Source organism: Notothenia rossii (assembly GCF_949606895.1).
Source record: "Notothenia rossii genome assembly, chromosome: 6".
NCBI lineage: Eukaryota > Metazoa > Chordata > Actinopteri > Perciformes > Nototheniidae > Notothenia > Notothenia rossii.
The window spans coordinates 19,963,007-19,978,640 of record NC_136909.1 but is presented as its reverse complement, the minus strand read 5'-3'; the positions used below and the strand labels follow the sequence as shown (position 1 = coordinate 19,978,640).

Sequence of the window (15,634 nt, the reverse complement as noted above, 5' to 3'; positions counted from 1 at the left end):
TTTAGAGGTTTGGCAGTGCTCTTTTGGCCATGGGGCTCACTGTAGCCTTGCATTCTCAATCTTAAGTGAGATGCTGTGTGACCTTTTAGCTTCTATTATAAAGGAAAGGTTATACTGGAGGGAAAATACGACAAACAAACCACAACACACGTATATATACAGTTCAGTGCGAATGTTCAGGCAACGAGTTCAGGCTCAAAATACAAGTGCAAAAAAGTCTAGGTGCTAAACAAATACAAATACAATGTGTGTAATACAGACTGTCATTCATACATGCTCAGAATAGTAGAATAAGCAGTGGCCAAAGAGGAACATAGCGCTGCTCTTTTGAGATTCAAGGTTACTGGTTAAACTACTTAATCATAGAAACCTTCCACACTGAAGATGACACAGCTTAACATAATATCTTCAGCAAAACACTATTAAGTTAAAATTGCAACCACATTGCCTCCTTAAGATTGTTTCAGGAACAACTGGCAGTTTTCGCATGGACTTAACTGAATTATAAAAGTGTACAGTCATCAGAGAGGGTCTCAACTCTGACACAAATGTGCCTCTCATTGATCAAAGCACTGTCATAAAATATCTGTAGCTGGCCATAAACCTGCAACCCAGGGGACATGGAATAATGGAGGCTGAACAAAAGTTAAAATGGATCAAAAATAAAAACCCATCCCATGTGAAATCTCACTTTAAGCTACCACATGAGCATAGAGGGACTGCAAATGTGTCCTGACTTTATTCATCTGTTCTTGTGCAAGTTGGAGTAAATGGATCATATCATATTTAATTCAATGTTTTCTCTTTACTATCTTTGCATTGCCAGCGCCAATTGGGAATAGCCACAACTTTACTACATATAACCTTTCCAACAGTTGTCTGTTGGGTTGATTTGGGGACTGCGTAAAATATTCAAGCACACAGGGCAAGTCAATGTAATCCCCCTTGATCCCCCCCCCCGAAAATGTATGTTATGGCCCATTACGCTGCTCGGAATATTGATTTGAATAAAGGCAAGACTTGAGGCCATGATTAAAAAGGTTCACCATGACATAGCTTAGTCACTTATTCTGATAGAAAAGCAAACACAAATCTAAAGTGAAGTAAATCCACATTATAAAACAGAGTATGAGTAATTCTCAAGCCTCTTCAAACACGTATAATAATAATAATAAATTCAATTTTTAAAGCACCTTTCATTGCTAACAGCAATCCCAAGACTCAACACTCAGATTTAGAACTAACTAAGATTTAGATGTTGTAACTGCAGACTGCTGTTCATATATTGAACCATTTGATTCGCTTCTTTGTTACTTAATTTGAGCCAACACTGTTAATAAACTACTGCCAGTCAACAAAATCCATGAGGACAAACTTGTCTTCCTCCTTTGAAAAAGTAACTCGAAGTCCACTTTCAATTAACCTGGGGGACCTCTGCTTTCTGAATTGCTTACTCGATTCCTTCTGCAGTGGTAAAACAAATGCACAATAGATAGTTGATAGTGTGTGTGTATGTGTGTGTGGGCTTTTGTTAAAAGATAACGACTTTAGAATGTTTTTCTAAGTAATCCATTAAAAGTACTCCATAAAATGAAGAACACATACAAGGCTGTGATCAAACATGACTTCCATTGTAGGGATTATGTATTAATGTAATCCGTTGTTCATGTAATCAATTCATGAATCATTCTAGCTTGTGCCGTGAGCTTAGTGATTGTTACAAAATGTCATTAAAGCATAACATTATATCTGAGATGTAGGATCAGATCATGTCCCATCAAAATACTCATACTAATACAGGCCTATGATGGCAGCTGACATTAATAGTAGTTGTGTGATGATGTAATGAAAATAGCCACAGTCTTTGATGATGCCTGAAGGTGGAAGCTTGTGAGACTGATGTGTGCTCTGCTGGGCTCAGACAAAGAGACCACATGTGGTGGCTATACTACCACTGCCACCGCATCATTAGCCACAGCTGGTGTCAAAGAGAGAAATTGTGTGTGTGTGTGTGTGAATGGCAAAGGGTGGCTGATTGGATCAAGCCAACCTCAGGGGAGAATGTGTATTTGTTATTTTAACTCTTGCCCCTGCATCACCTCTGTCTCCCCACACACATACAGTACACGCAAGCATGCACGCATGCACACACACACACACACACACACACACACACACACACACACACACACACACACACACACACACACACACACACACACACACACACACACACACACACACACACACACACACACACACACACACACACACACACACACACACACACACACACAAATGACAATACTTCAAAAGCTTGCATCATGTGATCACAAACACCATACGACAGCTTTGACACACTAAAAATGCACAAACATAAGCAATGCTATTGTCCTCTGTTTAAACTGTAACAGGATTTAAAAAGGTTCAAGAAGAGTCCAATCCTTTTTTTCCTTTAGACAAGGAAATGAAATGGCTTTCTTTTCAAAGGGATAGAGGCTTTGTCTGATAAATTACACACTTCCTTTGTTCACGTTTTATTTCGGCTTGACCCAATGACTGAAACACACATTTTACCTACAGGTATAATTCAAATCTTGAGCTCCTGAATACAAAGATAAAAGCATATTTGTCTTTCCTAAGTTCTTCATAATGTACGTGCTTCTAGTGCTGGGAATCTGCAATTGATATAAATGTGCATTAAAATGTGATACATTCTAATAAATACTCCTATTTGTTTTCTTACTCACAACTTAGGTTCAAAAGTCATATTTTGTGTTGTGCAATATCAAAACCGTAGAAAAGTGTAATTTATTGCTCTATCTATTGAGATATTCATCTTTTTTTGGCAGTGGAACAGAGGCTTGGTCTCATGCTGTGCAAGATAAAAGTAGGCCAAGATAAAGTATAGAGATATATACTCCCTTTTGTAGCTCTGGAGAGCAGCACAAAATGTTTTGAAACGCAAAGCTTTGCTGCATATCTGCGACTGAGAGCAGGAACATCATAGTCACAATGTGTCACAAAGACAAAAACAGTGTAAATCTTGCAAAAGCAAAACAAATGGCAGACCACAGAGCAAGAAGTAAGATAAAAAAGCAAAGAATATCTATGACAAATGCTAAAATATGATATGCTTTGTAGAGCCACTACAAAGGGTCTCATATGGGAGTTGATAACAGCGCACAGATACAGGGTCTTTGGGTAGAATCTGCCACTGAATCACAACATTCATTTTTCAAAGTAGCAGCAGGCGAAAACACACAGAGACACAATAAGGTTATGACTAAACACAAAATACAGCAGTTACAATAAAATGTGATTCTGCAATCGGAGACATGCAGGGAAATCAAGCTGTACTATGTGTGTGTGTGTATGTGTATGTGTATGTGTGTGTGTGTGTGTGTGTGTGTGTGTGTGTGTGTGTGTGTGTGTGTGTGTGTGTGTGTGTGTGTGTGTGTGTGTGTGCGTGCGTGCGTGCGTGCGTGCGTGCGTGCGTGCGTGCGTGCGTGCGTGCGTGCGTGCGTGCGTGCGTGCGCGTGCGTGCGTGTGTGTGTGTGTGTGTGTGTGCCTGACTTTAAATCACTGACGTGTTAGGATGATTATCCTCTTGATTAGCTGTAGTATCTGGATCCCTTTAGCAGCACAGATGAGTGGGTTAAAGAGCTACCAAAGTGATTAGTCTACCTATATGTGGGCGTGGACTTAGTATGCGTGTGTGCGACCAAGTATTAATAATCCCAACCCCCAACCTCCACCGCCCACTCCAGCATGCTCTGCCACCTCATAGCAAGCTGAGACCAAGGTGTTGGAGGAAGAAGGGACATTAAAACAGAAAAGGACACAGAGTTCTCTTTGTATCAACTTATCAAATGAATTTAACTTGGGCAGTACATTTATTTTTGAATCTCTTTACAGTTTTTCTCAATCGCTAAACCCACTATTTAGAATCAAAATTCCTTTCATCAAACCAACAGCACAGCCATCGAAACAGAAAACCATTTCTCTACAACAGTATACCATTTCTCATTGATATCACACAAAATGCAGATGCTAAGCAGTGTTTTGCAAAACAGATCACACAATTCTCTAACTGAAGTTACAATTCTCTACACAAAGATCAAAAATCTGTTGTGTAACTCATGTCTACAAAACAACAAATAATCTTCTCACAGTGGATAACACTTCCTCATAAACTTAGACCATAGCTACACTAATTGACACTTGATGTGCAAAATATTAACACTTGTTATCAGTCAATCAGCCCATTGAAAAAGGTAACTCCATGGAATGTACTGTATACCTTACAGTAATGATGTTACATTGAAAACATTTACATGATAGAATTTGCATGACTGTACTTAAAATATTTTTTTAAATGGTGCCGGTAAAGCTATAATAGTGTTGATATGACTTGCATAGGTCTTTGAGATGTTCATATGGGGAGGATTAGCTATAGCTGATACAACATTTTTACAGTCAGTAATTGTGGTCTTTTCCTTTTTGCACATTGAGAAATGTTTTTTTTGTATTGGGGTGAATTGAGTACTTCACTTCCATGTAAATGAATTGCTCACAGCTGACATCAATGAATTTCCTATAGTAATTGTAATTAGTGAGAATCCTATAAAAGACCTCCCTCACTTCAGTAAGATGTTTGTGTAAACAAAATGGCTGATCGAGTAGGTAGAGGAGCTCTGAGAGGAAGAAGGAACCCTGTTGTTCAGCGAGGAAGAGGGAGGGCTGATGTTCAGAGAGGAAGAGGGAGAGCTGATGTTCAGAGAGGAAGAGGGAGAGCTGATGTTCAGAGAGGAAGAGGGAACCCTCATGTTCAGAGAGGAAGAGGGAGGGCTGTACGTATGCGTGGTGGAAGAGTTGAAAGGGGACCAATGCGAACAGTAGTTTCGGACAACACCCGTGCAACTATTGTGGACCACGTCATAAACCATGGCATGTCCCTCAGTGAGGCTGGCCAAAGGGTTCAGCCCAATATACCGAGATCAACAGTGGCATCCATTATTAGGATCTTCAGGCACGAAAATAGGTAAGCTACTGTAACCCTTTTTTACAGCACTTCATGCATTTCTATTTTGATGTAGGTTTCGATCACTGTTTTTATATTACAGTACATAACATTCTCAAATATTTATTGATAGAACTGAAAGAGCACCCCGCTCTGGTGGCAGACGAAAGGCCTTTACTCCAGAACAAGAGTCTGCCATTGTTGATATGGTTGTGGCCAACAATGAAATCCGCTTAAGGGAGATTCAGGCCAGAATACAGTTTTTCTCAATCGCTAAACCCACTATTTAGAATCAAAATTCCTTTCATCAAACCAACAGCACAGCCATCGAAACAGAAAACCATTTCTCTACAACAGTATACCATTTCTCATTGATATCACACAAAATGCAGATGCTAAGCAGTGTTTTGCAAAACAGATCACACAATTCTCTAACTGAAGTTACAATTCTCTACACAAAGATCAAAAATCTGTTGTGTAACTCATGTCTACAAAACAACAAATAATCTTCTCACAGTGGATAACACTTCCTCATAAACTTAGACCATAGCTACACTAATTGACACTTGATGTGCAAAATATTAACACTTGTTATCAGTCAATCACCCCATTGAAAAAGGTAACTCCATGGAATGTACTGTATACCTTACAGTAATGATGTTACATTGAAAACATTTACATGATAGAATTTGCATGACTGTACTTAAAATATTTTTTTAAATGGTGCCGGTAAAGCTATAATAGTGTTGATATGACTTGCATAGGTCTTTGAGATGTTCATATGGGGAGGATTAGCTATAGCTGATACAACATTTTTACAGTCAGTAATTGTGGTCTTTTCCTTTTTGCACATTGAGAAATGTTTTTTTTTGTATTGGGGTGAATTGAGTACTTCACTTCCATGTAAATGAATTGCTCACAGCTGACATCAATGAATTTCCTATAGTAATTGTAATTAGTGAGAATCCTATAAAAGACCTCCCTCACTTCAGTAAGATGTTTGTGTAAACAAAATGGCTGATCGAGTAGGTAGAGGAGCTCTGAGAGGAAGAAGGAACCCTGTTGTTCAGCGAGGAAGAGGGAGGGCTGATGTTCAGAGAGGAAGAGGGAGAGCTGATGTTCAGAGAGGAAGAGGGAGAGCTGATGTTCAGAGAGGAAGAGGGAACCCTCATGTTCAGAGAGGAAGAGGGAGGGCTGTACGTATGCGTGGTGGAAGAGTTGAAAGGGGACCAATGCGAACAGTAGTTTCGGACAACACCCGTGCAACTATTGTGGACCACGTCATAAACCATGGCATGTCCCTCAGTGAGGCTGGCCAAAGGGTTCAGCCCAATATACCGAGATCAACAGTGGCATCCATTATTAGGATCTTCAGGCACGAAAATAGGTAAGCTACTGTAACCCTTTTTTACAGCACTTCATGCATTTCTATTTTGATGTAGGTTTCGATCACTGTTTTTATATTACAGTACATAACATTCTCAAATATTTATTGATAGAACTGAAAGAGCACCCCGCTCTGGTGGCAGACGAAAGGCCTTTACTCCAGAACAAGAGTCTGCCATTGTTGATATGGTTGTGGCCAACAATGAAATCCGCTTAAGGGAGATTCAGGCCAGAATAATTGCAGACCAGGATGTCTTCAGTAACATTCAGTCTATAAGTGTTGCAACCATTGACCGGGTGTTAAAGAGGCAACACCTCAGAATGAAACAGATCTATAAGGTTCCTTTTGAACGCAACTCTGACCGTGTGAAGGAGTTAAGGCACCGGTATGTACAGGTAAGGACCTCAATCACACTGATGGCTTGCCTATATTTTTAGTATGTCTGACTGCTTACAGTAATGTAAAACGGTCCTCTGTTTGTTTCATTTTCTTTAGCGAATGATGGAGCTGGAAGGCAATGCATTACCACATGTTTTTGTATATGTGGATGAAGCAGGCTTCAACCTCTCCAAAGTGAGGAGACGTGGGAGGAACCTTATTGGGCAAAGAGCGACAGTCTTTGTTCCAGGCCAAAGGGGAGGAAACATAACATTGTGTGCGGCTATCTCGACACAAGGCGTCCTTGCTCACATCCCTTTAATGGGAGCATATAACACGCAACGTGTCCTTGCCTTCCTGGATGTCCTGTATGACGGACTTGTGCCACCAGAAGAGAGGGATCAAGTGAGGTCGGTTCACGTGGTCATATGGGACAATGTGGCATTCCACCACTCTCGTGACGTGAGGGCATGGTTTGAGGCTCATCCACACATGGCCATGGAGTTCCTCCCTCCATACTCCCCATTTCTAAACCCCATTGAGGAGTTCTTCTCTGCCTGGAGATGGAAGGTTTATGACCATCATCCTCATGACAGAATGCCCCTTTTGGACGCAATGAATGCTGGCTGTCGGGACATCTCTGCGGAATCCTGTCAAGGGTGGTGTCGACACGCAAGGAGATATTTCCCACGCTGCCTTGCAAGGGAAGACATACGCTGTGACGTAGATGAGGCTATGTGGCCAGACAGACGCCAAAGAGCAGATCAGTAAAGTTATATAGATCTCATTCTCTGCTTTACTGCTGATTTACATCATTTACCCATGTTATTTTTTTCCAGTGTATTGCTATTCGTCTTTTGTTTCTGTTACGGTGCTCTTCTGAAAATGAGACAATAAAAACAATGGCATAGTTACAGTAAGACTCTGTTTTTCCTATATGTAAGTTTGTTTCTCCCAACTTGTCAGTTTTCCGTTCAGTTTCCAATATCGATAGCTTGAGGTTTGGGTATTGATGATTGTAGTCAGTATTTAGTGTGCCACTTAGTAATGACTGTTCAAATAGTCTTCTCATGAGCTGACAAATGTTTGTTTTTGGAGAAGGTATCTGGTTTTGGAAGGGGCATTTTTAGTTTTGAGTGCCTTAGAGCACTTTGCAAGAAATGTATATTGTTATGGTAGAATGGGTTATTATGGTGACCGGAGTTTCAGTTATGAAAACACATTTGTCTCATTAGAGGACAATTTGTTCTGTTTCGATCGACTTATTCTTTTTTGTGACCAGTATTTTCAGTTTTGGTCATGTAAGTGCATTTTGCAAAAGATATTCAGAGTTATGGCAAGTGTGTTTCTGTTTAGATGGCTATGCTCTTGTTTTGAAGAAATGAATTTAGATTCTAAAAAGTGGGTTTAGCGATTGAGAAAAACTGTAATTGCAGACCAGGATGTCTTCAGTAACATTCAGTCTATAAGTGTTGCAACCATTGACCGAGTGTTAAAGAGGCAACACCTCAGAATGAAACAGATCTATAAGGTTCCTTTTGAACGCAACTCTGACCGTGTGAAGGAGTTAAGGCACCGGTATGTACAGGTAAGGACCTCAATCACACTGATGGCTTGCCTATATTTTTAGTATGTCTGACTGCTTACAGTAATGTAAAACGGTCCTCTGTTTGTTTCATTTTCTTTAGCGAATGATGGAGCTGGAAGGCAATGCATTACCACATGTTTTTGTATATGTGGATGAAGCAGGCTTCAACCTCTCCAAAGTGAGGAGACGTGGGAGGAACCTTATTGGGCAAAGAGCGACAGTCTTTGTTCCAGGCCAAAGGGGAGGAAACATAACATTGTGTGCGGCTATCTCGACACAAGGCGTCCTTGCTCACATCCCTTTAATGGGAGCATATAACACGCAACGTGTCCTTGCCTTCCTGGATGTCCTGTATGACGGACTTGTGCCACCAGAAGAGAGGGATCAAGTGAGGTCGGTTCACGTGGTCATATGGGACAATGTGGCATTCCACCACTCTCGTGACGTGAGGGCATGGTTTGAGGCTCATCCACACATGGCCATGGAGTTCCTCCCTCCATACTCCCCATTTCTAAACCCCATTGAGGAGTTCTTCTCTGCCTGGAGATGGAAGGTTTATGACCATCATCCTCATGACAGAATGCCCCTTTTGGACGCAATGAATGCTGGCTGTCGGGACATCTCTGCGGAATCCTGTCAAGGGTGGTGTCGACACGCAAGGAGATATTTCCCACGCTGCCTTGCAAGGGAAGACATACGCTGTGACGTAGATGAGGCTATGTGGCCAGACAGACGCCAAAGAGCAGATCAGTAAAGTTATATAGATCTCATTCTCTGCTTTACTGCTGATTTACATCATTTACCCATGTTATTTTTTTCCAGTGTATTGCTATTCGTCTTTTGTTTCTGTTACGGTGCTCTTCTGAAAATGAGACAATAAAAACAATGGCATAGTTACAGTAAGACTCTGTTTTTCCTATATGTAAGTTTGTTTCTCCCAACTTGTCAGTTTTCCGTTCAGTTTCCAATATCGATAGCTTGAGGTTTGTGTATTGATGATTGTACTCAGTATTTAGTGTGCCACTTAGTAATGACTGTTCAAATAGTCTTCTCATGAGCTGACAAATGTTTGTTTTTGGAGAAGGTATCTGGTTTTGGAAGGGGTATTTTTAGTTTTGAGTGCCTTAGAGCACTTTGCAAGAAATGTATATTGTTATGGTAGAATGGGTTATTATGGTGACCGGAGTTTCAGTTATGAAAACACATTTGTCTCATTAGAGGACAATTTGTTCTGTTTCGATCGACTTATTCTTTTTTGTGACCAGTATTTTCAGTTTTGGTCATGTAAGTGCATTTTGCAAAAGATATTCAGAGTTATGGCAAGTGTGTTTCTGTTTAGATGGCTATGCTCTTGTTTTGAAGAAATGAATTTAGATTCTAAAAAGTGGGTTTAGCGATTGAGAAAAACTGTAAGTAAAGAGGGGAAACACGCCAATACATTCAAACATTTTCAAACCAATTTAGCACATCTTTGTATGAATCAGACTGAGGATGTGCCATAAGGAGAAAATAAACAGATTGCATCCCAGATATATCAACGCAACCCTGTCTCATAGAAACAATATTGATATAATGACTTATTTGTTTAGCCAAGCTTGTATGAGGTAAACACACAGAATGATGCAATGATTATGGTTGAAAGCTACTAAAGTAAACATGTTGTGCCATACGCTTTTATTGTACTTTTCAATATTGAACTGTACTTTTAAAAACCTTTAGTGAGCGATTTGAGTTGTTTGTTGCAGTGAAAACAATTATTCTGGTTTATTTGTGACAGACCCGTTAAAGGAAAGTGTTGTAAATGTTGAAATGTAGGTTGATGGGTTAGCTGTCAGCTCCTCTCGATGCTTTGTAGAGACCTTTATATGCATCTTTGGAGAAGCATGATTCCACCTTAAACAATGTCCTTCCCCAATCATGATTACCCACCCACCCCCTCTCCACCAGTGCACACACTCAGATACACACACACGTGCACACTGCCAGATGTGCAACACTCATTATTATTGGCTCTGACTGGCATCTAGAGAGCCATCACAGTAATTGGCATGCTTGTTTCCATTATCAAAAACCCACACATGCACGTATGCTCACACAGACATGTTGACATAGCCACACACACATGCACACACACACCAACTGCAATATGCCAACCCAGTTCTCAAGAGCCTGCTCAGTCCAGTCAGCAGAAAGGGAACTGAGACAGAGATAAACAAGAAAGGAGAGAAGGAGGACATTAAAGCAACAAAAAAAAAACACATACTGTACGAAAGACAGTGAGGTAAGAGAAGGTTCAGAGGAAGACAAAGAGGTGGAAGGGATGCAGGTATTAAGAACAACACAATGGTGGAGTGTCAGTAGGCTGGAAAAACATAGAGCAGGTTGGCGAGGAAATACTGAAAAGCAAAGACAGAGAGCGGGAGGATGAGAGAAGAGGTTTGGCACAGAAGTCCATCCATCTTTCTCTTCTGCTGCCATCAGCTTTCTTGACACAAACACAGACAATTGGCTATGACTGTCTGTGTGTGTTCGTCAGAGGATAATACCAACAAACGCCACACACACACAAGCACACGCGTGCACAACCATTCACACACATCTCCCGCCTCCTGATGTGTAGCTAAGTAGAATAGTAATCAAGCTATTCATTAGTGCAGTAACAAAGGCCATTACTGGCTAATCAACAATCTTCAAACTCAATCGAGGAAAGCTAATAGAAATGTAATCCAAGAGTGCACATGAATATGGTGAAGACTGTGTGTGTGTATCGATATTAGACAAAATAATTAACTCATTGTGATAAGATGAACAAAAAGAAATTGTTGTTTCAAGCAATTACAGGAGAGTAACCATCATTGTGTAAAACAAAAAAACCAAAACAATTTATCCTAAACTGTTTGCCTCTGCATCAAATAAATGTAGCACTTAAACTGAAATCTAACACTTAATGTACCAAATAAAACCACCATGACACACCAGGAAGTGTATATTTTATTCCTTATTCATGGTGGCCACTGAGTATAAAAGAGCCAAGCTCAGAGACTATGTTAAAATATTGGACCCTGCTGTACCATTGTTTCAACACTGAATAATGTGGATGCTAAATTACATTTATATGATAAAGATACATTTCCATCCATAAATATACAGTAAGAGGGAGTATCTTACATTGAGCCTATACAGACTATAAATATATATCCTTACTAGATTTGCTTTCAGACCACACAGATCCTGTTCTTCCTGTTTTCACATTATAGCCAATTCTACATAATGAAGTAAACAATCACTTTTAGATGTATATTTTCTAACATTATCACTGAAGTACTGTAATTTGCAAGTGCAAAGTGGCGTGTGTGTGTGTGTGTGTGTGTGTGTGTGTGTGTGTGTGTGTGTGTGTGTGTGTGTGTTCATCCTACACTGTGACTCTTCTCTTGGCATCTCTAAACCTGCCAATTTGTAACATGTAACAAATACAAATGGCTATATTTTAGTGCCAACAAAACCTCTAAACTAATTGTCCTCTCTACTTCAAGGGCTATACCTAACTCCCACTAACACACTCTTCTTCTATCTGCACTCTCCTGTTAGTAACCCTTACAATGAATAAAACAAAGCCTATCTTCCTTTTTATTCGGGCCATGAGTTTTAGTCCATCGCACATACAGCAATCCTCATAAACTAACTCAAACCTGACCTATTCCTAACGTTGATTGCTACCACATTTAATAAAGCACACACAACTGCTGATAAACCGACAAACAACAGGGAGATGTTATGCAAAAACACAAATGGACACAATTAAATACAATCAACTGTCTAGAGGGACAGAAAACAAAAATCAAATACAGCACTAAGAAATTATTTTCCAGGCTTTATTTAAGAACATTATTGATGTCCGTGCAGACGTCGGAAAAGGTTGTTTATAATAACCTTGCCACTCAGTTTTATTGATTGGGTGGAATGTGACTTTCAGTAACCTACATTATTTCTGTGTCATTTCATATCCCTGTCTTAATTGGCCATATGTCCTGGTGTTTCTGTCGGTATCCTCACTGGCACTTGGGAGGTGATTAGGACAATCCTGCTGCCCACTGCTACTGTGGGGAATTTACCACAGGCACCAACCCACAGCACACGCCAGGACTGGGCAGGCCAGGCAGATTGTGCAGGTTAACGTAAGGTCACTGTACATGTGCACACATATATACTGGATGCCAGTGAGGGAAGCGTGCGCGTGTGTGTGGATTTCAGTGTGTCTGTTACTATATGTGTGCATGCCAACATGGGATTTCAGACGTTCTGGCAGCTTAATTAACTAGATCCATGCGAGTGACATAAAGACCTAATTAAACACACTGACATAACTGGGTCGCCATCGACAACCATCCCACACTGATGTTCATAACACCTTTGATTAAAATGTGGACTTTTTTAATTTGCACTTTTTTATAGGGTTTTCATAGCATTTTTTTCCCCTTTAATCAATGCAGAAAATATGTATCTTTGTTATTTTGCTCCTACACTGTTATACAAGACATCGATCACACTAATCCGACAGAAAGGCAGATACAGTCTTCCCTTGAAGGTTAACCTTAATATTCAAATGCCTTTTCACATAACATAATGTAGTATCTTTGGCTGGTACCACTTTACAATAAGACTACCCTTATAAAGGATTCATAAAGGGTTTTGAATTAGGTTATTAATTAGGTTGTAAACACTTTATAAATCATAAAAAAAAACATTTATAAACCAGTTCTAACATAGAACTGTACATCAACACAGGCTCACTATTTGGCAAGATGACTAAGCCTTATATTGGCTAACTAGCTTACTTTGTCTTCTTCATCAGCCAGCATCCTTGGTATCTGTTGTTCACTGAGTGGATTCCCCCCCTTCCATCTTGATGTTTCTTGGCATCTCTTTATGACCATTTATTTACGAGTTACTAACATTTATAACTGCCAAAAGGGAGCCTTATTGTAAAGTGTGAAACACATTCCCATGTATTAATGAGTTACTATCATTTCTAATAATGTAAGACTTAGCAGTACAGATAAATGTCGGCTCACTATTTGGCAAGCAACCGGTCACAGTTGTCTTGTTTATCTCATGTCAAAGTGTTCACAACCTAATTAATAAATAAATTACAAACTATTCAGAAACCTTTATAAGGGTAGTCTTATTGTAAAGTGGTACCCTTTGGCTCACTTATCAATTTGATTGTTTGTAAAACATTAATTTAAAATCTGAAAAACAAAAAGTGTAGAAATGAAAGATCATGTTGTGACTTCTCTGCTGAAATCAATGCGTGGCCAAGAGCAGATCGTTCTAAGGGGCCTTGTATATTAGATGAACTAGGACTTTGTGTATGTTTTAAAATAGTGGATTACTACCAGGAATTAAATTTTAGTTTTGGATCTAAGATGAAGCATGTGTATAAAAAAAGGGTACCCGGCATGCAGCATTGTGAGGAAGAGCAGAGCGCTCTCCAAGGTGTCCCACACAGACAGAACTGGGACACAGGAGGACACCCAGTTGGACAAAGACCTATTTATAACTACTCCACTGTACCTTGGTACACTTCCACTGAATGATGCATGGCATGCACATATGATACATGAGTATTATTGTACTCAGCCGTGACGTGCCCTTGTGAATGAGATTCTAAATATCATGTATTTGTATTATATCATTATGCATCAGTTGTTTTAAAAAACGCAGGGCATAAAATAACTGAAGTAACAGTTTTTTCGACAGTGTGTCCCTGAAAGTATAATAAAGCAAACAAAGCTAATGGCTCCCTTTGTGCAATGTAAGCTCATAAATGATAGAAAGGAGAGGAAATAAGAAAAAGAAAAGGGAGACCAAGTATAGTCAGGTGAAATGAAGGAAAGGAGAGAGGAAAGAAAAGGAAATATAGGTGAAACAAGGAAGCTGCTCAGCACTAAAGGAGGTCACAGATGTGCTGAACAGAAAGCCTGAATTGGCTTCTCTAGGTTGCGCGCACACACACACACACACACACACACACACACACACACACACACACACACACACACACACACACACACACACACACACACACACACACACACACACACACACACACACACACACACACACACACACACACACACACACACACACACACACACACACACACACACACACACACACACACACACCATTACCTCTGAGATTTAACACAGGTGCAGATGCTTCACAGTGATCTATTAGACTCACCCTCTCATGTCAACATTCAAGAGTGGAGAGAGACGGAGAGGGGGAAAGATGGATGGGGAAACATCTCAAGAGAGGGTTGGATAGAGGAAACTATTCCACGGCAATAGTGAGAGAAAGATAGAGAGTAAGGAAGGCAGTGATTATGGTGGAGGAGGATGAGGAAACAGGGAGTGCAGGCTAGGAGCAGATATCTGTTGGTGATCCATTAAAGCTAACCTAACAATGTTAACAAAACGAGAGAGGAGGTGAGACAGAGAGCTTGTGGGAAGACAAAGAAAGTGCAATGCAAAGGACCAATGAAAATGTAATGAGGCGGAGATAGAGACTGAGGAAGAGAAGAAGCCATTTGGTATTTCTATGCTATGTCAACAATTATGGAGAAGATGATGGAAGGGGAGCAGAAGGAGAAAGAGTTGCTGAACGCAGAGAAAAGGCGGTGGTGGGACTATATTAAGGAAAGAAGATATACTGGGGTAATATGTTAGGCCCAACACTTATGAAAACAAAAGAAGGTAAGTCAAAATCATGTGAGGAATGCAGGGGAGAGGATGGAGGAAAAGAGAGAAAATGATAAAAAGACAGGAGAAAGCTTGCATGGATAATACTTTACCTCACTATCCCTTTTTCAAAACATGAGGTGTGTCAACAATCCCGCTTCTGACAGCTTTCCCAACCCATTTCTGAAGCATCAAATAAAAAGGCATCGCACAGATGGACTACCAGTTTGGAGCATTGAGAGATGGGCTGCACTTTGAGACATAGTGCAGGTGATTTGTGAGTAAAAGGGAAAAAGAGATGTGGAGAAAGCGAAGGATGCAGAGAAGAAGGGCGGTGATGCAGAAGTTTGCAAACCATGAAAGAAAGCATAAAGTATTTCCTGACTGACAATCCAATAAAATGACATGATTATAAAAAACTGTTCAAAAACTTTTCATACTGAAACCATGATTTCTAAAGGGCATGTAAAACTAAAACAATAACAACATGAAATAAGTGAAGCAGTGTAGTGAAA

General features: G+C 40.1%; 2 protein-coding genes across 3 annotated transcripts in view; one reads left to right on the top strand and one right to left on the bottom strand.

Moving 5' to 3' along the window:
- The window catches only part of unc5ca (unc-5 netrin receptor Ca), a 176,420-nt gene that overhangs the window by 39,483 nt on the left and 121,303 nt on the right, over positions 1-15,634 (bottom strand). The gene's annotated exons all lie outside the window — the stretch shown is intronic.
- LOC307043574 (uncharacterized protein) lies at positions 5,299-8,216 on the top strand. The gene is made up of 3 exons (XM_079688100.1): positions 5,299-6,410; positions 6,523-6,805; positions 6,906-8,216. Exons 1-3 carry the CDS (start codon positions 6,037-6,039, stop codon positions 7,557-7,559), a joined length of 1,311 nt encoding a protein of 436 aa, XP_079544226.1. The 5' UTR covers positions 5,299-6,036; the 3' UTR covers positions 7,560-8,216.